Raw genomic sequence first — 26,412 nt, 5'->3', positions numbered from 1 at the left:
AGCCGAAGGCAGAGGCTTAACCCACTGAGCCACCCAGGCGCCCCTTTTGGGAGGTTTTTGATCACTGTTTCAATCTCATTACTAGGTACTGGTCTAATCAGGTTGTCAGTTTCTTTCAGTTTCAGCTTTGGAAGTTTATAGGTTTCCAGGAATGTGTCTATTCCTTCCAGGTTGCTTAACTTATTGGCATATAACTGTTGGTAAAAATTTCTGATGATTGTTTCTATTTCTTTGGTGTTAGTTGTGATCTTTCCCTTTTCTCTCATAATTTTAGTAATTTAGGTCGTCTCTCTCTTCTTTTGGATTACTTTGGCCAGTGGTTCATTGATCTTATTGATTCTTTTAAGAACCAGCTTCTAGTTTTATTGATGTGTTCTGCTGTATCTCTAGTTTCGAATTTATTGATATCTCCTCTAATCTTGTTTATTTCCCTTCTTGTGCGTGGAGTTGACTTAATTTGTTATTGATTTTCCAGTTCTTTAAGGTGTAAAGAGAGCTGGTATAGTCTGGATTTTTCAATTTTTTTGAGTGAGGCTTGGATGACTATGTATTTCCCCATTAGGACTGCTTTTGTTGTATCCCATAGGTTTTGAACCTATGTGTCTTCATTCTCATTGGGTTCCATGAATTATTTAAGTTCTTCTTTGATTTCCTGCTTGATACAAACATTCTTGAGCAGGTTTGTCCTTAGCTTGCAAGTGTTTGAATTCCTTCCAAACTTTTTCTTGTGGTTGAGTTCCAGTTTCAAAGTATTATGGTCTGAGAATATGCCGGGAATAATCTCAATCTTTTGGTATCGGTTGAGCCCTAATTTGTGACCCAGTATGTGGTCTATTCTGGAGAAAGTTCCATGGGCACTTGAGAATAATGAGTATTCTGTTGTTTTAGGGTGGAATGTTCTGTCTGTATCTATGAGGTCCATCTGGTCCAATGTGTCATTCAATGCTCTTGTTTCTTTATTGATTTTCTGCTTAGATGATCTATTACTGTGAGAGATGTGTAAAGATCCCCTACTATTAATATATTATACCAATATGACTAACAGTTGGCTTATGTAGTTGGCTGCTCCCATATTGGGTGCAATAATTACAATTGTTAGGTCTTCTTGGTGAATAGAACCTTTAAGAATGAGGTAGTGTCCCTCTATCTCTGACTATAGTCTTTAGTTTAAAATCTAATTTATCTGATAAAAGAATCGCTTCCCCACTTTCTTTTGAGGCCTGTTGGCATGAAAGATGCTTCTTCATCCCTTCACTTTCAGTCTGGATGTATCTTTAGGTTCCAAATGTATCCCTTGTAGGTAGCATATGGACCGCCCTTGTTGTTTTATCCAGTCTGCAACCCTGTGCCATTTTATGAGAGCGTTTAGGCCATTAACCTTGAGAGTGATTATTGAATGATATGTTTTAATTGACATCATGTTGCCTGTGAAGTCCTTGTCTATAGATTGTCTCTGTAAATTTCTGTTCTATGTCACTCACGGGTTCTTTTTTCTTTTATAGAACCCCCTTAATATTTCTTGTAGTGCCGGCTTGGTGGTCTTGCTGGTCTTGGAAGCTCTTTATCTCACCATCTATTCAGCCTTGTTTGATAAAGTATTCTTGGCTACATGTTTTTTTTTTTTTTTTCATTTCTTTTTTTTTTTTCATTCATTTCCTGAATATGTCTTGCCAGCCCTTTCTGGCTCACCAGGTTTCTGTGGACAGGTCTGACATTATTTTGATGGACTTACCTCTGTATGTAAGGAATCTCTTCTCCTTAGCTGCCCTTTGAACATTTTGTCTAAATTTATGGTTCGTGAATTTTGCAATCAAGTGTCTAGAGGTGTTTCTAGATTCGTTGATCTTGGGGGGTTAACTTTCTTCCTCTAGGACCCGAACACTTGTTCCATTCCTCAGATTGGGAAAATTTTCATCCAGGATTTGTTCAGCTTTATCTTCTAGTCTTTTCTCTTATTCCACCCCTTCAGAGATCCCTATAATTCTGACATTGGAACATTTCATTGCGTCACTTATTTCCCTAATTCTGTTTTCATGGCTTCTATGCTGCTTGTTCCAGGCCTTCTCCTCCTCCTTCTTCCTTATCAGTTGGTCCTCTAGATCACTAATTCTATCTTCTGCCTTGGTTACCCTAGCTGTTAGAGTATTTAGATTAGAATGGATCTCACTGATAGCATTTTTTTTTTAAAAGATTTTATTTATTTATTTGACAGAGAGAAATCACAAGTAGATGGAGAGGCAGGCAGAGAGAGAGAGAGAGGGAAGCAGGCTCCCTGCTGAGCAGAGAGCCCGATGCGGGACTCAATCTCAGGACCCTGAGATCATGACCTGAGCCGAAGGCAGCGGCTTAACCCACTGAGCCACCCAGGCGCCCCTCACTGATAGCATTTTTAACTTCTGCCAGATTGGCTCTCACTTCCACCCTTAGAGATTCTATATTGTCACTAATGGTTTTCTCCAACGCAGCCTTTGCCTGGATAATTGTTACCCTGAATTCCCTTTCTGACATACTGTTTATGTCCGTATCCAATAGTTCTGATGGAGAGGGCCCATTCTCTGAATTTTTCCTCTGTTGGGTGTTCCTCCTCCTAGTCATTTTGGTGAGAGGTGGTTGAGGGGATGTATAGCTGAATATAGCTACCACGATCCACGCAAGGTTCACCCTTTCCTCTGATGTCTTCTGCCCTCGTAGAGATCCAGAAGTGTATAGTGTTACATCTCAGGCTGATTTTCTGGGTGTTCAGAGTGTTCTGGTAGATATTTAGCTCACTTTAGGTGACTGGTTGAAACAAGGTCTCCTACTTCTCCTTCATCTTGATGATGAATGATTTGTGCTCTGTATTTTTTGAAGGGTTGCTTTTCTTTCTTTGTGCTTATTGGTGTTCTACATAATCAATGTCACTGTGTTTAAGAATAGAAACCTGAGCATATATAAACAGAGTTTAGCATTATCAAATAAATTATTAATTTGCTAGTAACTATGCAAATGATAACTGGACATATGTGATTAGCATTTCTCAGAAATTATTGTGATTAAAATTATTTCACTTAACAGAAATGCATGTTTAGCTTTTTCTGTTTTCTAACATGTGTTTTTGTATAAACATATATTTATTTATGGTGTTAGTTTTATAAATGGCTTCAATCTTGGCAGATTTCAAGTTGGGTTTTTTTTTTTTTTAATTTTTAATTTTTTTTTAAATTTCTTTTCAGTGTACCAGAATTCATTGTTTATGCACCACATCCAGTGCTCCATGCAATACATGCCCTCCATAATACTCACCACCAGGCTCACCCAACTTCCCACCCCCTGCCCTTTCAAAACCCTCAAATTGTTTTTCAGAGTCCATAGTCTCTCATGGTTCACCTCTGCCTCCAATTTCCCTCAACTGCCTTCTCCTCTCCATCTCCCCTTGTCCTCCTTGTTATTTCTTATGCTCCACAAATAAGTGAAACCTATGATAATTGACTCTCTCTGCTTGACTTATTTCACTCAGCATAATCTATTACAGTCCCATCTATGTTGATACAAAAGTTGGGTATTCATCCTTTCTGATGGAGGCATAATATATTCCATAGTGTATATGGATAACATCTTCCTTATCCATTCATCTGTGAAGGGTATTTTGGTTCTTTCCACAGTTTGGCGACCATGGCCATTGGTGCTATGAACATAGGAGTACAGATGGCCCTTCTTTTCACGACATCTGTATCTTTGGGGTAAATACCCAGTAGTGCAATTGCAGGGTCATAGGGAAGCTCTATTTTTAATTTCTTGAGGAATCTCCACACTGTTCTCCAAAGTGGCTGCACCAAGTCGCATTCCCACCAACAGTGTAAGAGGGTTCCCCTTTCTCCACATCCTCTCCAACATGCATTGTTTCCTGTCTGGCTAATTTTGGCCATTCTAACTGATGTAAGGTTGTATCTCAATGTGGTGTTAATTTGAAGCTCCCTGATGGCTAGTATGATAAACATTTTTTCATGTGTCTGATTACCATTTGTATGTCTTCATTGGAGAAGTGTCTGTTCATGTCCTTTGCCCACAGAAGACATGCGTTACTTGTATCATTTATCTATCACATTTGCCCTACAAGTATATTGGTAACTTACCGTTTAACAAAGATTATTCTGACCAACTGCTTAATCACATGAGCAGGTGACTCTATGGCATATAGAAAGTGATTTTAATAAATTCAAAAAGTTTAGACACACATATTTCATATTTCTATTTTTGATGTAGTGAAATGTGTATTACAAAAAACAGTAAATAGATAAATGATAAAGACTACTTGTAATCCCATTGTAGAGATAATGACAGTAACATTTTGATGTATTTCCTTTTGGTCTTTTTGTTGTTAGTTTATATGAGTACATATTACATAATTGGAGTTATAGTGTATATAGAGTTGTGTATGCTAGATACCTCCTTTATTCTTTAGAATATTCCTCTGGGTAATTATTTTAATATACTGTAGCATTTGATTTATTAGTAGTTCTTCAGAAACTCTTCTGCTTATTGTCTTAAGTGGAATTAATCTATAGTTTTTTTTAAAATGCTTTTTTGGTCAAGTTTTGGTGTTTATGTTCTACAAAAGCACATGAATCTATATGTATATATATGTAGGTACTGTGTGATGGGTTAAGTAGGTTAGGAATTACAGGTTAGAAATCTGAAAAAGCTAATATTTTGAAACTGTCAGCTAGAATTATGTTATTAATATCTTTTCATACTTATTTCTTTGATGATTTTTAACATTGGTTGGTTTTTGTTTTACTGATCTCAAGCAGTGAGTCTAAAACAGCATATTTCCCTTAAGTATGTACTAAAGTATGATTTCTTCCAGATAAGGGCATTTACCTATATAACCACAATGCCATTATCACAACAAAAAAAGTTTCAGTAATTTTTCAATATCATCTAATTCCCATTTCATATTCAAATTTCCCCCAGCTACTCTCCAACTTTCTTAATTGTTGGTTTGTCTAAATCAAGATTCAGATAAGATCCAGCCTTTCATTTATTTATTTATTTATTTTTTTTAAATTTTTTTTTTTTTAAGATTTTTATTTTATTTATCAGAGAGAGAGGGGGGGGGGAGAGAGCAAGCACAGACAGAATGACAGGCAGAGGCAGAGGGAGAAGCAGGCTCCCCGCCGAGCAAGGAGCCCGATGTGGGACTCGATCCCAGGACGCTGGGATCATGACCTGAGCCGAAGGCAGCTGCTTAACCAACTGAGCCACCCAGGCGTCCCTCATTTATTTTTTTTAAAGTATCTTAAGACTCTTTTAAAAACTGGAACAATCCCCTTACCTTTGCTGCCTTGACTTTTTTTTTTTCCCCCATGCAGTTGATTTGTTGAAGAAATGGTCTTTGTCCTATAGGATATCCCATACTCTCTATTTGACTGATTACTTCCTCATGGTGTCATTTAATTTATTTTACTCTCCATTGTACTACTTGGACTTAACTATTTGGACATTAGATTAGATTTGGTTTTTGATCATGTGTAGTAGTGAGTACTTGTTGTTTCATTATATCAGAAGGCCTTTAGTGTCTGTGTGTTCCTTCTTTAGAGATACTATGATGGATCAAGTGGGTTCCAGTGGAATGGGTACTTGGTAGTTGCATGTGTATGTGTATGTATATTTTTTGAAAATATATTTTTTAATTTTTGAAATTTCTACTCTTTATGATCTGTTTATTTTGATTTGGTTTTCCCCTGAAATTTTCTATTTCATCAAGATTTTCATTTTTAGCATTATATTATTATTGTTAAATCATTTATAATGCATATTATATGCCCTTTTTATTATCAGTTCAATTTGTGTTCTACTTCCTTTATTTATATTGATTCTTTAGTGATGCCCTTTCTTGTGTTTTTAATATTTAAAAATTTAATTTCCCTCTTAGGTCTAGTAATTTGTACTGGATTTCATTTTTAAAGTTAGTGTCCAGTGTAACATGAAAAGAAATATATGTCAATCCATCTGTAACTGTGCCAAGATAAAAATGGGAAGGGAGGGCATGTTCTCATCAGGGCACACTGTTTGAAAGATTATCAATGCCTTATTACATTATTTAAATCTAGATTATTTATAGGAAACATGTCAGAGAAACCATCCACTTTGATTCTGCCAGTTTTTATTATATGTAAAACATGTTTCCTTTGTAACTTTTGGTGGCTTGGATTCTCTTGATATTGTTATGGTATTACAGTGTAATAATGATAGTTGTGAAATTAGGGGTAATTCCCAAGACCATGTACAAGTTTGATAATTTGTTAGAAGAAATCACAGAACTCACTAAAGGCTGTTTTTCTCACAGTGATGGTTTACTCTAGTGAAAAGATATAGACTAGAATCAGGCAAGAGAAAAGATGCATAGGGCATAGTGCAGAAAAGTTCTGTGCATGGAATGAAAGCTTCCTTCTCGAGTCATGGGTGGAATTGATTTTCCTGGTATGATGTGAGACAGTGTACATGGAGTATTGCCATCCAGGGAATCCAAGCCTTGGTTTCCATAGTTTGTTTTTTTAAAGATTTTATTTATTTATTTGACAGACAGAGATCACAAGTAGGCAGAGAGAGAGGGGGAAGCAGGCTCCCCGCTGAGCAGAGAGCCCAGTGCGGGGCTCGATCCCAGGACCCTGAGATCATGACCTGAGCTGAAGGCAGAGGCTTAACCCACTGAGCCACCCAGGCGCCCCCAGTATCCATAGTTTTTAATGGATCTCTGTCACATAGACATAATTGACTGTTCCAGTGGCTGACCTCCATCTCTAGTCCCTCTGGAGGCTGAGCTGATGCTGAGTGACCCCGAGTCTTCACTATAAATCACATTGTTAGACTATCTGGCATGGCCCAAGGCCCCCATGTAAACAAAGACACTTTTATGAAGTAAGAATTCAAAGAGCTTAGTAGTAACCTCTCAAGGACCTAAGGGCAAAGGGCAGACAGACTCTTTTGGGGCAAGATTAAATTCTTTACTACACAATATCATTAATATTTCATACCCTTCCTTTTGCATGCATTTGCCTAATATATTCTACATCATATTCTTTTTAACCTTTAGCAATTGGATTTTGGGGGCGCCTGGGTGGCTCAGTGGGTTAAGCCGCTGCCTTCGGCTCAGGTCATGATCTCAGGATCCTGGGATCGAGTCCCGCATCGGTCTCTCTGCTCAGCAGGGAGCCTGCTTCCCTCTCTCTCTCTCTGCCTGCCTCTCCATCTACTTGTGATTTCTCTCTGTCAAATAAATACATAAAATCTTAAAAGAAAAGAAAAAAAAAAGAAATTGGATTTTGGCATCTCTCTGGTAAGCAACGTGGCAGGATTTTTGTATTTTTATGCCATTTTGAGAGTCTTTGCCTTTTAGTAGAAGAATTTAAGTTATGTATATTTATCAAACTGACATTTTTATCCTTTTGTTTTATTGTTGTATCATATTTTTTCAATTTCATTTTACTCTTTGTGCCATATAGACCATGTTGGTTATAAATCTTCCAGATTTGGAAGAAATGTTTTTATTTTTAAATTCTGTCATAGCTTGTCTTTGACTCCTGTTGTGTATGACAGTAGTTCAGGGCATCTTTATTTCTTAGGCTCTTTCCTTTTTTCTGATCTTAATTTAACCTGAAGTTAGCTACTATTTTATTTTACCTTTTCTTTTTCATGTTATTATTATGTTTTTAAGATTTATTTTTGTCTTTTGCATTTAATTTTATAACGTATTTACCATAGTTAATTAAAATTTACCATATATTCATATACGCTTAATAGGCTTTAACTTTTATTACCAGTCATTTTATATTTCATCTTTTCTATATTTGAATTTTTGTTTTGAGGAGTGGGGTATATGTTTTGTGCTAGAGCTTTTGAATTCTTGCATGTCTGGAAATGTCTCTTGCTTTCATACATGAACAACCTCTTGGCTATTAAGAGAATTGTTTTCTGAATTGATCCAGTGTCTTTTAGTGTTATAGAGAGAAATCCTAAGCCAGTGTAATTCTTTATTAAAATATTAAAGGAACTGTTTTCCTTTCTCCCTAAATGGTTTAAAGATATATTTGTTTCAACTTGAATTAAAAAAAAAAAAATGCCTTTTCAGGATATATTAGAATGTTGATCTTATCTTTACTCATTTTTCCCCTTGCTTGATAAACTTTTAGAATCTGTAGACTCATATCTTCAGTTTTTAATGCTTTGTTATATCAGATATCATTTATGGTTTATTTCTGAATAACCTTGTGTAAAAATGCTACTCCTTTCTTTCTGCTCTCTTGTGTGGTACCCAGCATTTTTTCTGTTTTCAGTACACTGCTAAGTTGCCCAGTATTTGTATGCCTCAACTAGTTTCCTTCTGTTTCCTGCTATACTGGATGTTGGGAAGTGTGGTCTGTAAATGATTGGAAAGGGAAAGGAGTTGTTAGAGGTAAGAAAAATGGGAGAGAAGAGTTATAGTCCTGAAGATAAAAAATTAGATGTTTCATGTCAGAACTAGGCTCAATAGAGATGACAGAGTATAAATAAACACCATTCTGTGCTTTTTTGATATCATCTGTGTTCTCCTTGAAAGGACTGTTTCATTTGCATCCACGGGTGTTTTTCCATCCATCCTGGTCAGGTAGACAGTATGGCTTTTATGTATCTTTAAGTTTTTAAGCTATTGTCAGTTTGCTTTTTCCCTGTGTATATCCATAAATATTGTAATTAAAACTTGATAGGTATGCCTGATATAACTTATCTGCCAGTGTTGACCTCAGTGTGTTTATTGTAGTTATTACTTTACTATATCCTGCTAAAATATTCCCAGCAACTTGTGTTACTTTTCTTTGGCAGTCATTCTGCCATTCTTTTCATTCCTTTAAGTCTTGATAAGCCATAGTTTCTTATCATTTACTGTTCAAATGAGTTCTGGCAGGCCATGGTAATGTTTGTGGAGTTTTTCATATAATTAAAGGCTTTCTTCAGTTCCTCAGTGCCTTCTGATCATCACCTTTGTTTTGGTGATCATTTCCCTGACTGCTCCTTGAGCTTATCACTTGACTGATCTCATTCTTTTTATTGATGAGCCCAGCATTAATCACTTGCTTCTTTTAAGAACAATTATGGACCCAAATGGTATGAATTACTTTTACTTATGTTATACTAAAGAGTACCTGAGAAAAGAGACCAGAGCAGAGTAAATAACATATGTTGTTCAATGTACAATTGACCTTTTTTCTCATGTTACTTTTATTGCTGCTCCTTGAGGCATTGTAAGCCATAACTGATTTTTTGGCACATTCTGTTGTGTCTACTGATATATAAAGGTTTTACGCAGATGTGGTTATCAAGGATCCAATTCTCTAATAGAGAATCCTTTATACCCTTTAGTGTTTTATGTAATAGTTGTAATAAATTTGATTATTTATTGTTTTTTTTTCAACATAACTGAGGAAAGGATTCATAGGTTACCTAACCTATTTCAATGTAATTTATAAAATTTTGTCACTCTCATAAAAATTTGGTAGAATAAGAAGTAGGAATTAAATGTTTGAAAAGCTTTCTACAGATTTAAATTTTTTAAAAGATTTTATTTATTTATTTATTTATTTATTTATTTATTTATTTATTTGTGAAAGAGAGACAGAGAGAAAGAGAGTGCACAAGGAGGCAGAGTGGCAGGCAGAGGTGGAGAGAGAAACAGGCTCCCTGCCAAGCAAGGAGCCTGATGTGGGACTCGATCCCAGGACCCTGGGATCATGACCTGAGCTGAAGGCAGCAGCCTAACTGACTGAGCCATCCAGGTGTCCCCAGATTTAAATTTTTAAGACACCTTATTCTAACTCTTCTTTGTCTTCTATTTTAGTAAGTATTGTTTTCAGAGTTTAGCTTATAGGCCAAATTAGGCCATAGCCCATCTTTGTACAGTCCAGGAGCTAAAGATGGCTGTGTTTTTCAAGGTTTATTTGGGGAAGAAAAAAAAAAGAGAAGTAGAATATGTGATAGAGGCCCTATGTGGCCCACAAAGCCTAAAATATTTACTGTGTGGTTCTTTATAGAAATAGTTTTCTAGTCTCTGACCTAGTTTGAGTATTCCTGTCTCTTAGACTAGTAGTAATATATAGTGGTTAGAGTATATGGATCACAGTGTACCTGACATAAATCCTTATAGACATTGCCTATACACACATGTCATTTCTTAGTGCCTCATTTAATAATGGCATTGTATAAATGTGTAGACAAATACTTTGAAATTTTTAATTGAAATCTGCAAATCTGATGTCCATATTTAATTAGAGATAAATAAAAATTTCAGTGAATCAACAGGCAGTCTTTCTATAATTCTGATTTTTCTTTAAATAGAACTTTTATATTCATACTTTTTTGGTTTCTTAAATACAATTTTATGGTGTTCAACTGCTTCACATATTTAAGTTTTAATAGATTAGAAACAATAACAAACCTGTGATCATGTACCCAGTTGCTTATTGAGTTTTACTATTTAAAAATGTTTTTAGAGAAAATAAAAGGTCAAGGAACCAGACATTTAGTTATTTGGTTTAATGTTCTGGAAAATAGGATTGCCTTTATCAGATCCCTGTGTCTCTTGGTCCTCATGCTTGGCTGACAGCTTGACAGTGACTCTGCTGTGGTGGAGATGGGTGGCAGGAAGCTGCTTTGTCAGCAAAAAAGAGCTGTAAACTGAGCTGAGGGGAGCTAGGCTTACCTCGTTTTGACCTGCTGATCAGTGATGGGCTTTGCCAGCAATAGAAATGTGACTGCCTGATTTCCTTTAATGATTTTAACTTAGAAAGCAACATTTGAAGCAGGGCTCTATAAGATGCAATGTCTTATTGCCATGGAAGAAACTTAAGCAATGCTCCCGTAATATGGAATGTGTGCCCCACGTTCTTTTGCAGCAAGATTGTCAGAAAATTACACCAGCATTTAAATGAATAGTGTGAGCAGTGTTTTTAGTTTAGCTTTTTTATATTTGGGCATTTTTATCTCCTCTCTTTAAAGATAGGGAAGCTATTTTCCATTTAATGTAACAAGTTCAAGTTAAATTTAATTTTGATATGTGGAAACATTTTATGTCACTATCACCAAATAATCCAAATTTGAAACATTAAACAAAAAGAACTTTTTTTTTTTTTTTTTTACTTGTGAGTCAACCAAGACAATTAAGAATATACTGGCAGACTTTTTTTTCCCCCAAATGTATTTCTTTTTCTTTCTTTGATTGTGTTTCTCTAATAAAGAAGCTGTCTGTTTATAAATTTCAAACAAAATTTGAAATTGCTCTAAAAGAAAGGTATTAAAAAAGGGCAGGACTAAAATTAGAAAGTAATTATAAGAAGCAGAAATGTAGATGTTATTATGCATTGAGAATATTTTTATAGTGCATTTGAGCACTGACTTTTACCCAGGATTTTCTAATCAGTGAGTCAAAGGGAACAAAATTGTGATTGATTAAGGAGGGCATGTTTTGGATGGAGCACTGGGTGTTATATGCAAACAATTAATTATGGAACACTATATCAAATACTAATGATGTGTACGTAATAAAGTAAAAACAAATTTTTCTTTTTGCTTAAGCAGACCACACCCCCCACCCCCGAATAAATCTACCACTCATGACTGATGGGTTGATGCAGAACCTGTAAAATCCTTTTAAGAAGAGTTTGACATTCTTTTTGAATGTTGGAGAATAGCTGTATCAGAGTGACGTTAATTTCATTGTACTGGCTGTAAAGCCATGGAGTTATATACATCTTATGTTTGAAATTGTGCTAAACAAAGTTATGTGAAACAATAAAATCCTGGGTGTTTAGCAGCCATTATTTTAGAGAGAGGTATCATTTGCAACTGAATGCAGTTCCCAACTAACATAATAAGTATATTATTTTCATTCTACAGATGTGAAAAACAGGCTTAGCCAAGTTAAGTTGCTTGCCTATGCAATACAGGCAATATAGGGTGAAGTTTTTTGTTCTGGGATCAGACAGCGTGAGTTCAAATTTGGGATTTGGCTTTGTGATATTGGTCAACTTGTTTAATTGCCCTCAGCCATGGATTTCTTCTCTTGAAATAGAAATAATATTAGAACATACATCATTGACTTCTTACCAGATGAGTAATATGCATTAGAAATTTATCATTGTGCTTAATTTATGGTCATGGCTCAATTAATGTTTGCTTTGCTAGTTTTTTTATTTTTATTATGTCAGAATTTTGAATTTGAAATTATATTTGGTCATTTCATTTTGAAAATTTTCTTAGTGCTTCACTTAGATAAGTCTGATTTGCCCTGTTTAAAACCTACTCTACAGTAGGTAAAACATTTTTTAAATATAAATTTTTTTAAGATTTATTTATTTATTTATTTGACAGAGATCACAGTAGGAGAGAGGAAGGGAAGAGATCACAGAGAGAGGAAGGGAAGCAGGCGCCCCGCTGAGCAGAAAGCCCGATGTGGGACTCGATCCCAGGACCCTGAGATCATGACCTGAGCCGAAGGCAGCGGCCTAACCCACTGAGCCACCCAGGCGCCCCTTAAATATAAATTTTTAAATGATTTTTAAATAATGTTTATCAGAACCATGCAGACATGGCAATAATAACAAAAACTCCAATATGATTTGTATATCCACAAATTGATATATTGGTAGATGTTACCAGATAGTTCTTGTGAACTTCCAGGGAAATAATAAAAGAAATGGAGAGAACATGAATAGTATGTATTTTGCCATGTTGTGTCCAAGGCTGAAATGGAATATTTTGAAGATGGTATACTTCAAATACTAGTACTTCTCTTTTGCAGATGGTGAAACTGAGAAATAAAAATGACTTTCCTATAGCCAAATATCAAAGATATTAGTTACATACGTCTCACTTTTATTTTCTTTTTTAGTTTAACTGTTCTTAACCACTCAACCTTGATGCTCAGATGATCGAGTATATGTATTATTGTACTATTTTAATAGTACTAAACTATGAGTAACATAGACTGGTGTCTCCTGCTTACTTTGCATAGTTTTTGCATGTTTGTGCTTCTTTCCAGCAGTGAAAATAATATGACCATTTTTTAAAGTTGTTTAAAAATGTCATTTTGATGTAATGTCTTTCCACCCACTAAAATAGCACACACTTTAACTAGATGTTTTTTCTAGCTATCCATCAGAAACTAGAAGCAGATGGAACAGAAAAAGTAGAAGGATCCATGACGCAAAAACTGGAGAATGTTCTGAACAGTAAGTTTTGTCCTACTACCCAAAACTATTTATGGACTTTATAATAAGCTTTAATATAGTTCTTGGAATTGGTTTCACAGAACAGGCAGTGAGTTGCATTTTAATATTTATTTCTAAATAGTAATGATTTAATAAATATAAATGGGGAATAAAAACATTGAAAATGAACATTCTGTTTTGTTTGCATTTTATTTATAAGAAATCATAATTTAAAAAATAAGCCCGAATGCTTCTAAGAAGTAAAACTTGCTACTGTAAAAGAGACTGGTATGTAAGTAACATTATCAAAGAGAGAAAAGTGCTGAAGCAATAGCCAGGATTGCCATTGACCAGAACCCTAAAACTTATCTTCATATATCTAACAGTTTTAAAGCAAATATTATCAGCTCCTGGAATGACAGATACTTACATGTCATTGATTTATCTATATCATGTCTTTTTCCAAAGTGAATTTATAGCAGCTTCATCTTTAAGAGTATTACTAACTGTGAGAAATTTTGTAAAAATTGTATGTCAATAAAACCTGATATATACAAAGTTTTGGGTCCCACCCACTTGCCTTATATTCTTTTTTTTTTCCTCCTGACATTCTAGTTCTCAGCTACTGATCCTAATGATCTGGAAGAAACTCATCAGATGAATCAATTTCTCTTTTAATATTAGCAGCTTAAAATAACATTATCCTCTTTCACTCATATAGTAAACATCTGATAGAGAGCAGCAGTCCCCAGGGGAATCTCCCTGTTTTTAAGTTTATGTATAGCAAATGATTTCCCCATGAAATAGGGTTAAGAATAGCTAAAACATTTAAAAACCCTCACATCAGGTATTTAGTGATCTGTGAATGAAGGATTGTGATATTTAGTTTCAGACTACTAGCTTAATTTATTCCTTTGGTAACTTCCTGAACTTTTTTTTTTTTGGGGGGGGTAAATGTCTGTTTTTAAACCCCTGGGATCCCTAATAAAACATTTGCTGGAAAGAAGCTTTAATTTGATGTGGACTTCCTTTGCTAGAATTTGAGTACTTTGATTTCATCCTAAATTTATGAGTTTATTAGCACTTTAAATAATCTTCCCTCTGGTGGTTGTGGTGGTGGGTTGTTATTATTTTGCCTTGAGATTTTGCCTTGTTTTCTGAGAACCAAGTCAGCAGTTTAAATAAAATTAATATATTCTGAACTCAACTCAAATAAACATTTACTAAAGCTGTTTCTATATTAATATAGCCAGACATTTTAAGGTCTTAGGTATTTCTACTCAGGCAGACTATTTTCAGTGGAGTACTTGTCATCAAATCATGGTATCTGTAAAAAATGATATTTAGTAACTTTAAAAAGAGTGATTTATAAAAACAAGCTGATATTGTAATTAAATTGTTATATCAGTAAGAGAAAATAGACACTAAGGTTTGGAAAAAATTAAGATCTGTTTCATGTGTTAGGTTTAGCATAGTGTGTGAACATAATTTTTTTTTCTTCTAAGGAGCACTTTAGGAAATCCTCCCTTGGGATTTGCAGTATAAAATTTTAAGGGAAATTATTTTACTTCTGTTCTTCATAACCACAAACTTTATTTAGAAATGTGTCATATTAACTTTATTGAAGTTTACTATTCTTCAGTAAATTTGGGCTAAATTAGTCATTTCTTTATGAGACTCCACTTCAGGATTTTCTGGTGTAAAGATTTTTCTTAAAATCTATTCTTTTTTATAACACTTTCTTTTTCTGGAAACATTCTCTTTTTTAATGCCAATTTAAGTCAGATTTTATTTTATTTATTTTTTATTATGTTATGGTAGTCACCATACAATAGTACATCATTAGGTTTTGATGTAGTGTTCCATGATTCATTGTTTGTATATAACACCCAGTGCTCCATGCAATACATACCCTCCTTCATACCCATCACCTGTCTAACCCATCCCCTCACCACCCTCCCCTCTAAAACCCTCAGTTTGTTTGCTGGAGTCCATAGTCTATCATGGTTCATCTCCCCTTCCAAATCCCCCACTTCATTTTTCCCTTCCTTCTCCTAATGTCCTCCATTCCTTAGGTTCCCCAAATAAGTGAAACCGTATGATAATTGACTTTCTCTAGAGAGCTTGACTTATTTCACTTAGCATAAACTTCTGGAAACATTTTTTATGAACTTGATGTTGATGTTTGCTATCTTAGGATGAGGTTTTGCTAATTCAGGTCAACATGACAAACATTTATTTAATTGTGTAAAAGTACCATGTTTGGTTCAGTGTGAGATACAAAGATGGAAGACATATGGCCCATGCCCTGTACACATATCCTTTTCCAGGTCGGTATATCATAGTTTGTAAGCTGGAGAATCAGGGAAAAAAAAAATTATAGAGGGGCACCTAGTGGCTCAGTTGGTTAAGTGTCGGACTCTTGGTTTCAGCTCAGGTCATGATCTCAGGGTCTTGAAATTGAGTCCCACATCAGGCTCTGCACTCAGCATGAAGCCTGCTTAAGATTCTCTCTCTTCTCTCCCTCTGCCCCTCCCACTCCAGCTCATGTGCATGCTCTCTCTCTCAAAAAAATTACAGAAGTACTATGGAAAATTTAATGTCTTTTCTTCTGGAAAGGAAGGAAAGAATAGATGAGTTTGAATGTAGTTTAGTTTGCTTAGATTATTATTAATGCTTTAATCTTATATATAATTATATACCAATTTGTATGTTTTTCCTGAGTTATTTTAAATGAAAGTTTTTAAAGGGCAAACTTTTTTACTTTAAGGTTTTTAGAAACTTAAAGTAAAAAAGGGTAATGTCGACTCTAAGAAACTTAGTCCATTTTATTCAAAATATATCAATATTGATGCCATTCATTGAATTTTTTTCATTTCCCTCGATATATGTTTTTTATATTTGCCTTTGAACCTAATAATTCCTTCTTGATTTCAAGCCAGGGATGAAGGGATGACTATTAATTTATATCAAATTCACATATCCAACTCTATGTCCTTACCTATTCCAGGAGTATAGAATAGTGCTCTTCAATAGAGGTTTTGGGATTATAGTTATTGAGCACTTAAATTGTAACTATATTGCTGAGGAATTGATTTTTTAAATTTTTAAAATTTTTATTTAATTTTAATAAATTTAACTTTAAATTGAAATAGCCATATGTGGCTAGTAATGGCATATTAGATAGTGTAGGTATAGACAATAAGTATTTATAGTAGCAGCTGTGGTGGTTAATAGTTAAAACTTCTGGAGTGCTCACTGAGGGTCAGGTATGGCTTCAGACATTCTCTATGTATTTAGTTCTCTCTGGGGCTTGTGCTGTCATACCTATTTTTTTTTTTTTTTTAAGTAGACTCCTACCCAGTGTGGAGCCTAATGGGGTCCTTAACTCACAAACCTGAGATCAAGACCCAAGCTGAAATCAAGAGGTAGGCACTTAACCAACTGAGCTACCCAGGCAACCCTGTTATTTCCATTTTATTGATGAAAAAACTGAAGCCCAGGAAGATTAAATGTGTTATCTAAAGTCATATAAGTAGTAAGTGGCAGAGCTGGGATTTATATCTAGAAACCTAGCTTCAAATCTGTACTTAAAACTACCAACAGAGCTTGCTGTGCATTGTTTTGATAGGCATGAATTTCAATCACCACAGTTTGGTTAGATACACTTGTCCCTCAGCAACACAATTGAGATTTTAATTATCACAGTGTATTTGTCAAAATTGCATAAAGTACAAACGTGGTTGCTAGTTGTTCAGTCCACAGGTCACTCCATAAATAAGAGATGTTAGAGATGATCAGTGAGCACTTAACCTCTTTTCCTTCAGAGTCTCTGTGACTGGTCACTATACATATATTCACACACAGACAACAAAACATATAGTTGTGTGGACTCCTTGTCCCCCAGACATAAACTCATATAGCTTTTTATACAAATGAATAATCAAAAGAGAGGATTGACCCACAAAGATGAAAGCACATTAAAAAAAAAAAAGTGGTAACAGTGTAAGTGAAATTCAAGTCTACCATAACTGGAGTTACAGAAGAAGCAGCTGTAGGCACTGCTGCTGTTCAGGAGACTCAAGCTGTGCAGCCAGAGGAACTGGATAAATGTGAATTTATTAGTGGAAATGAGGAAGGTATGAAGAAAAGAATAAGACATTGTAGGGAAAGTGATGCTTAAAGGAGTGCTCAGAGGCAATCAATGACATTCAGAGTGCAAATGATAAGTTTAGAAAGGAGAATGATAATTTATCAAAGTATAGAAAAGATGCTTGATACATATTGTAAATATTATGATGAATAAAGCAAGCAATCTTGTTTTTGTTTTTACAAAGAAATAGAACAGTTTTATTTTCAGTGTTTCTAATATTTTAAATCATAGATTACTAAGTAAATACTGGTTTTACTGTTTTTTTTTTCATTTTCTTATTCATTAAGACCAACAGTAAGCATGTTTTTAATGGTGCAACAATTTTTATAAGTCACAGAACAATCATAATTTCTCCATTACTTAAGATTGTTTGCTTGGTTTCAGCTTGCATGGCCGTTTATGTGGTTCTGAACACTGTGCCGAAAGGGGCTTGTACTATACTGTACCACCTCTCTAAGTAGAAGGAATACTGGATGCTGATTCAAAGGCTTATTTTTAGTCCTTGCTCTGTAAGCCTTTATTGAGCATGTGTCAGTTCCATCCCAAGGTTATAAAGGTAGTAGTTATGCATTATTCCTAAAGCTTATAGTCTAATGGAGAACACAGATAAGCAGGTGATTAAATTATGGTGTGATAATTGTCTGCCACTGATAATCATGGGGTTCATCTGGAGCCTACACAGGATGTATCTCATTGAAAAGTAGAGTGAAAGACTCTCAGGACAGGGTCATGTGAGCCTTCAAAGGTGAGGAGATAGTATCTAGGCAAGCGGAGGTTAGCATGTGGACAAGCCAACTGGATACAGGTGTCCCAGACAGGGAAAGCCACATGAGGAGGAAGCCCCTGACTTCAGGAGAGGAGACCTCCTGCAGTCGAGGAACCAGGATCCAGTATTGTAATATGGAAGTGTGAGATGTAGGACTGTGAGGTAGATGGGGGTCTGCTTAGGATAAGCTTTCTTTCAAATTCTAGTGTAGTAGAATTTGTATTTATTTTGAAGACTGTTGGTGACCCATTTAGGAATTTTAAATAAAGAAGTGACATTACGAACTTTTTAAAGAATATTCTGCCATCTGTGGAAAGACATCAACAGATGAATGGATAAAGAAGCTGTGGTATAGGGTTAGGGTTAGGGTATGGTGTAGGTATACAATGGAGTACTATGCAGCCATCAGAAAACCAAAATCTTGCCATTTGCTACAATGTGGATGGAACTAGAGGGTATTACCCTAAGTGAAGTAAGTCAGTCAGAGAAAGATAATTATATGATCTCATTGATATGAGGAATTTGAGAAACAAGACAAAGGATCATAGGGGAAGGGAGGGAAAAATGAAACAAAATAAAACCAGAGAGGGAGACAAACCATAAGAGATTCAATCTAAGGAAACAAACTGAGGGTTGCTGGAGGGGCGGGGGTGGAAGGGATGGGGTGACTGGGTGATGGACATTGGGGAGGTGTGTGATTTGGTGAGTGCTGTGAATTGTGTAAGACTGATGAATCACAAGCCTGTACCCGTGAAACAAATAATATATGTGAATTAAAAAAATATATTCTGCCATCTGCATAGAGAATGGATTAGGAGAGAATTAGACTAGAGATAAGAAGATTCATCAGATAGAAGTGCTGAGGACTTTTAACCAAAACAGAGGTAATGAAGGTAGAGTGAATGGCAAGATGAGAGATTTAAGGAGATGAGAAAGGCAGTGTTTGCAGTGGTAAGTAGGAAGAAAGTAGTCAGTGATGACTTTCAGATTTCTGGCCTCAAGCAGAGCAAGAAGGAGCAGGTTTGGGGCCTGAGGAGAAGAGAAATAAGAAGAGAAATACTCAGTTCGATTCAAGTTTGAGATTCCTGAGGATTGTACCTATGAATATCTTTCTGGCTCTCATGATCTCCTAATTGTGTGTGTCACACTGAGCAAATTGAATGACCTATCTTTGTTTCAGTTGCTTGCACTATAAAATGGAGATAACAATAGTGACTATTTTAGGGTCATAAACAAGTTTAAGTGGATTAAGAAATAATACATCTTTTTGGAATAATTAAGAAGAACATAGGAGACTTACTAAGTTTAAAGAATAGCACCTAGCATAGAATAAGCATTGCATATAGTATGTATGTCTAGTATGTCTTTATGCTACCCACCAAAGCTTCCCAAAACTTTTTAGGTTATAAGGGATCCATAGAGGTTAAAATGGTTTTTCTTCCTCCACAGCATCCTCATTTTTTTTCTTCCTCTTCCTCAGTTCTTGCCAAAGAAAAGTGAAGTGAGGGTCTGTGAGTTGATCATTAAAGCCTTCATATTAAAGCTATCTACCTAGATTCACAATCCTATTCCTGTGCTCCGAGTCCCCTAAAGCTGACATGCTTGAGATTATCGCCCTCCTCAGCTCTGCTTCCAGGGTTCACTCAAAGGGAAATCCTAAGGGTTCCTCTTAGGAACTCAGTTGGTCCCGTAGGATGATGCTGGGATGTCACAAGGAATGCTCTCATGAGATCCCCTTAAAACAGCCAAGGCTGATTGAATTATCTTTGGGATGGTTAAGAATAAGGAATTTCTTTGTGATGAGTATTCTTTTAAAAAAATATTATATGTTGAGGAAAGTATATGTAAAGATTAGTCTTTTTTGAAAATACATTATTATTGACTCATGCCATTTATTACATTCCCATGATTTATTTTAAAACTGGAAGTTTGCAGTTCTTGATCTCTTTGACCCATTTTGCTCCCAGCTTTCCTCCCCTCTGGCAACTACCAGTCCATTTTCTGTGTTGATGAGTCTGGGTTTTGTTTTGTTCTGTTTTGTTTTTTAGATTCCACATGTAAGTGAAGTCATATGGTATTTATCTTTTTCTGTTTGACCTTTTTTCATTTAGCATAATACCTTCAAAGTCCATCCTACTGCAAATGGCCAGATTTAATTCTTTTTATGGCTGAGTAGTATTCCTGTGTGTGTGTGTGTGTGTATTGTGTGTTTATGCATGCATGTGTCTTCTCTCAAGATTAGTCTTAAGCTAACTGACATCACAAGATATATATGATTTTGGAGTCACCAACATAGATATGGTATTTGAATTTAACAGGATTGAATGATTTGACCCAAATTGTATGTATAAAATTAGGAGAAGAAAGACAAGGTCTTAAACCACTAAGGAATATTGGAACCAACTTTGTAAAAAAGGAACTGACTTGGTGGTGTGCTGGTAAATGCTTAACAATTGGCATTCCAGAAAAGAAAAGAAAAGAAAAGAAAAGAAAGGAAAAAGAAAACTAACCTTAATATTAGCATTCCCAGTGTATAAATTTTCCCATCATGATTGATTTCAAGCTATCAACTTGAGATTACTGAATAGAATTTGAGGAAATGGGAATAGTTGGCTCTTGGGAGCAGTATGGAACTTTTTTCTCATTCCCAAGATTCTAGTTCTCTGTACTTTGGGTAGTGCTATAGAATTTCATTGTCAAGTATGGCTCTCTAAACAAGCATGAACTTTTGGTTATGATACTATTTGTGTAAAATCATTATGTTATAGATGGCAGCATATCTAGTCATTATCTGAAATCTGTTGAGAGAAACTGAGACACATAGGGTAGGTTTATTAGGTCTCTGTAATCCTGGTTTTGTGTTTATTTTAAGTGTTTATTTTAAAGTTATTTTAAATTGTTTATTTTAAGTGTTTATTTTAAAGTTATTTTAAATTGTTGGGTACTTTTTGTTAGGTACCTAATCTCATTCAATTTACCTATTCCTGGAATAAATTGTGTTACGGTGTGTGTGTGTGTGTGTGTTGTGGGAACAGTCCTTCCATTTACCTTTGTCACCAAACTCACATCAAGCAGAGAGTATAGGTTAAAAATCACTTCTGTCATCTACAGTCTCGGTGTCAGTGCCTTGAAAAGGACCAATAGGGTCACTTCAAAATAAGAGAAAGTATAATGCTTACTTTAAATAAACATACTTGAAATTAGAAGATAATCATTAGTATTTAGAATTATACAACTAGTTTTTCTAGATGATAGGAGTTTCTGATACAATTAGTTTTTTTTTCATTCTTAAGGATATAAGATCAATAGGGAGATATGAGTTTGACTAGTTAGTATGCAGTGTGATTGTGTCGTGTCTTCCCATCTTTTTTTTTTTTTCAGCTTTATTGAGATATAATTGACATGTAGCATTGTGCAAATGTAAGATATACATCAGGTTGATTTGCTACCCTTGTATCTTGGAATACCCTTAGCATTAGCTAACCTTAGCGTAAGCATAAGCTTACCTTAGCATTAGCTAACACCTTCGTCACATCACATAATTCTGTTTGTTTTTTGTGGTGGGGACATTTGAGATTTACTCTGAGCAGTTTTCAAGTATATGATGTATGTTGTTAACTATATTCACAACACTATGCACTAGATCCTCAGAATGTATTTATCTTCTTACTGGAAGTTTGTAGCCTTTGATCAACATCTCTGCATCTCCCAACTCTCTAACCCCTGGTAACCACCATTCCTCCCTGTTTCTATGACTTGAGGTTTTTTTGTTTTGGGGTTTTTTTTTTAGATTTCGTGTTTGCATGATACCATGTAGTTTTTGTCTGTCTCTGACTTATTTCACTTAGCATAATACCCTAAAGGTTTATCATGGTCTTCTTACACTGAGAAAAATTTTATAGCTCTTGTTAACCTGACTATGACAGTGGCAGCTCAGTGTCTTTATAGCAGCCTTGCTCTTCGTGCTTGCTGTGCATCTGTAACTGAGACCATGATAGTCACAGTCCTATGAGCTAGGGGTGTTGTGACACCCCTCGTGAGAAGAAATGACCAACTTTCAGGTCTAGAGTTGCCCAAGGCAGGATTGGTTCTGCAACCTGTAAGACCTAAGTCATTAGGTCTTTAGTCAATAGTTTTTCACTATTGTTCTGCGAGTACACACTGGTTGTTCAAATTCCTGCCAGTGGCCCTAAAATTGGATGTTCTCAATGTGAGAAGGTGAAGTAAAGATGTGGATAGATTGGTATGTGGGGAAAATTGTTCTTGGGAGACATGAACAATGTCTGACTGATGGATTATCTATAATGTCTCTTCATGTGTGAACACCACCACTGAGTTTAGTGATTTTGTTTTTCTTAATAGTTAGCCCTACAGAATAAAGACATTAAATGCATTTTGTGAGCTGTTGGTGATTTTTATCTGCTTAGTTTCACTGCTTTCATTTATTTTATTATTGATATAATCATGCAGTTATCAAAGAGCTATAAACTCCCAAAATTTTATTGTGAATGTGGTGTAATTCATAACACAATAACAATTTATGGATAGACATTATTTATAAATTAAAATTATGACTTCATAGCGTATTTCTCTATGTGCATGTTAAAATTCTCCATATATACATTTCTGTATTTATTTCTGCCTATAAATTTTTCTCTATAAAATTTTTTATGTTATTTTATTTATTTATTTGACAGAGAAGATCACAAGTAGGCAGAGAGGCAGGCGGGAAACAGGTTGTGGGGCTCAGTCCCAGGACCCTGATATCATGACCTGAGCTGAAAGCAGAGGCTTTAACCCACTGAGCCACTCAGGCACCCTCTCTATAAATTTTTTTTTTAAAGTTTATTTAATAATAAGTGAATTTTCTATGCACACTTGTTTTTGTACTTTCTAGGGGAGTTAAAATTATTAGTTGGTACTTCTTTCTTACCTTTAAAATACAGTGAGCAAAGTCTACTTTTGAATATTTATACTTTTGTCCTGAATTCTTTCATTGTGCAAAAAAAAAGTGCTTGGGAATTTAACATCCACAGCCCACATATAAGTAATCAACTGTTTAAAAATTTTTAGTGACATTTACATATCCTTTCACTTATGAAGCCTCAAAGGCAAAAAGTTTATATTTTTAAATGATAAACAAACATGTAATTTTCTGTGAAGAAAAATGTTTTAACCCTAATCAGATTTCAAATACTACATTTAGCCACCATTATGTGGTTTGGTGGGAAGTAGGGAATATATTTTTTCTCATCTTATAGAGATTTAGTATTCTGCTTTTGAAAGCATGTGGTGAAAACAGCTATCTTGACAAAGTTTTTCTATTAGGCCTTTAAAATTTCAACAATTTAAACATTATTTAGATAAAACAATTATGTTACAAAGACAACTTTTAACATGATCAGGCCACCCACAGTGGAGACTAGAGAATATGGCATGAAAGCCACCCAGTGAGACTGAGGTAATTTTTTCATCTTTGCTTAAAGTATACTCAGTAGACCAGATAATGTAGAAACTTTTTATGAGCAGCGATCAAACAGCCAAAAACAGTTATTCTTTTTCCCCTCTTTTCTTGTGGCTAATTAAAAATATTTGACAAGTTGAAAAAGTTAAACTTTGTAGCCAGTAAATTTTGCTTTAGATAAAGCAATTTTTTCATTATAGTGATTTGTATAGTTTGAAGTATTTTAGGTTAAAAAATATACATATATATAAAATATTATGTTATATTATATATATATAATATCCAGTGTGTATAAATTGAATTAGCTGATGTAAGAAGAAAATATTCATTAATGATATGTTAAAATTTGTCATTTAAGTTGCTTATGTAATTATTTGTGCATGTTGCATAAACAGATAATTTTACCAAGAAATAGAATTAGTTCAAAAATACTTCTTTTGAACAACTTTCCTGAAAAATAATTGTTTTTCTTGTTTTAGTACCATATAGTGCAGGTATTAAATCCGGAGAATTTAATTCGTGTGGTTGTGTGTACCTATGTGTATATGTGTGTGTTTTAACCTATTATCTGAACTAATGAAGTAATCTAAGGACCTATAATTGCTATACAATTTAAGAAGAGTAGCTAAAATAAATGTAGGTTCACATTAGCAGTTTTATTTGGGCCTGGTAAATATGATTATTTTTAATTGGATACTATTTTTAACATATGAAAAAACTTAGTGGGCAGAGTAGAAGTGTATTTTAGAAAACCGTAAAAGATCTCCAAAACAGCTAACTTATAAAAAAGTCTATTGAGTTTTAATGTAAAGCTACAATAGCAGCCTATCATTTTGTTTTATTTAAGCTTTTTTTGGTCTTTTTAAAATAGGAGCAAGTAATACTGCGGACACATTATTTCAAGAAGTATTAGGTCGAAAGGACAAGGCAGATTCCACTAGAAATGCACTCAATGTACTTCAGCGATTTAAGTTTCTCTTCAACCTTCCTTTAAATATTGAAAGAAATATTCAAAAGGTAGAGTACATATTTATGTACCCATGGTAATGATGTCATAAATTTTAAAGAGTTACTTTTTAAAAAAAATCTTAATCAAATGCATGCATGATACTTTACTGACAGTCTCCAAAATGTTTCTTTATTTTAAAGGGTGATTATGATGTGGTTATTAATGACTATGAAAAGGCCAAGTCACTCTTTGGGAAAACGGAGGTACAAGTTTTCAAAAAATGTAAGATATGTTTATTACTTTTAGGTCTCCTACTTTCTTTTTACAGGAAGAATGTAGAATGTATTCTGCAAAGAAAGTTATGTGCATTTTAATTTTTGTTTATATGGTGCTCTTTTAAAAATGTGAAACATTACTTCAAAAATAACATGGCTTTTCTTACCAAAATTTAGAGAAAATGAAAAACCGTGACTATAGGATAGGTTTAGGATAGGTTAGTCTTGGACATTCTTTGCCTTTTGTTAACTGTGATGATAGTAAAAAAATATTTTTTACTGGAAAGAATCAATTATGGATATTTTATAGAGATGGAAACTTATGTTTTAATCTTCTCTCTTCAGAAAAGCCATTGTTAATGAATTCTAATCTTATTTTAAAGTGAACTGAACAACTGTTGAAATTATCTTGAATGCAGGAGTTATAGAAAATAAGAAAAGCCTAAAATGTCATGTGGTAAGGCCTTATAACAAACAGAAATATCATAGGGCTTTAATAAATTCCTAAATGAAATCCATAAGGATTCAGAAAACTTAATTGCATTTCTTTATTGTGATACACTTACATGCAGTGAAATGCACAGACCTTACATATTCAGGACAGTGAGTTTGACAAATACACACACCCACATAATCCACACCATGGACAGAATGTATTTGTCACTCCAGAAAGTTCCCTTGTGCCTCTTCTTGGTCAACCCTTGTCCCCCAAGGCAATCACTGTTCTGCTTCCCATAATTTGATTTTGAGTTTCCATCCTTTAAATCTTATATGTTCTTTCCTTTATAAAATAGATTACGCTGAAGTAGAAACACGGATTGAAGCTTTAAGAGAATTACTTCTGGCTAAATTGCTTGAGACACCATCGACTTTACATGACCAAAAACGTTACATAAGGTAAACCCTCAAGAATTTTGATAAATCACATGTATCTGTGTAATACTAGATACATCATCTAACTCTTAAAACTAATTTAGGGGAAATTAGGAAATTGATGAAATGGTGAGAGCGAAGACAAATAGAAATTTACAAGTATCTGCTATGGGACACCAACGTTCTTTTGTATATTAAATTTAGGAGTACTCAAGGCAAGAAAATTCTGCTCATTGTTTGGTAATTTCTTCCTCCTGCTCAATAATGGCTTACCTAAGCCAGTAGGACAGTGTAGGTGTTGTACTCTGTGGGTACCCATAGACCACAAGGCAGGGGCTCCCTCTATGGTTTAGAGTACAGCATTGTCATTCTGGGTAGGAAATTCTTTATGCCACAGAAGTGGGCCATGGCTCAGTGGTGGAGAAATTTTTGAAAGGTTTTAGTATTAAAAATAAAAAATAAATTTTAAAAATTGCAATAATATAAAAAGTGATGGATACCATGGTATGATGAGAAGGCCTTAGAAGGAAGCAGTATAGCATAATGTAAATGAGTAAGCTAGTTGTTCCACTTGCATTCTCTTTTCAGTTTCTTCATCTGTGAAATGATGTGATAACTATCTGTATCTTGGGGTAGTTGCAAGCATAATCAAGAATACATTTAAGGATTAAATATAGCACCTGGCATATAAGTAGTCAATAAATTGTGTATA

The 26,412-nt window shown here is 34.7% G+C and overlaps 1 protein-coding gene across 5 annotated transcripts in view; it reads left to right on the top strand.

Moving 5' to 3' along the window:
- Nucleotides 1-26,412, top strand: part of EXOC2 (exocyst complex component 2) — a 279,908-nt gene that overhangs the window by 90,441 nt on the left and 163,055 nt on the right. For all 5 annotated transcript variants that reach the window (XM_059179098.1, XM_059179101.1, XM_059179097.1 and 2 more), the window contains 4 exons: nucleotides 13,161-13,241; nucleotides 24,475-24,620; nucleotides 24,753-24,834; nucleotides 25,622-25,724. In XM_059179098.1, the coding sequence (XP_059035081.1) occupies nucleotides 13,161-13,241; nucleotides 24,475-24,620; nucleotides 24,753-24,834; nucleotides 25,622-25,724 (412 nt within the window). The remainder of the gene's footprint in view (nucleotides 1-13,160; nucleotides 13,242-24,474; nucleotides 24,621-24,752; nucleotides 24,835-25,621; nucleotides 25,725-26,412) is intronic.

Source organism: Mustela lutreola, chromosome 6 (genome assembly GCF_030435805.1).
Source record: "Mustela lutreola isolate mMusLut2 chromosome 6, mMusLut2.pri, whole genome shotgun sequence".
NCBI classification, from domain to species: Eukaryota; Metazoa; Chordata; class Mammalia; order Carnivora; family Mustelidae; genus Mustela; species Mustela lutreola.
Note: the sequence above shows the minus strand (reverse complement) of the source record. Positions and strands in the feature narration are given on the sequence as shown.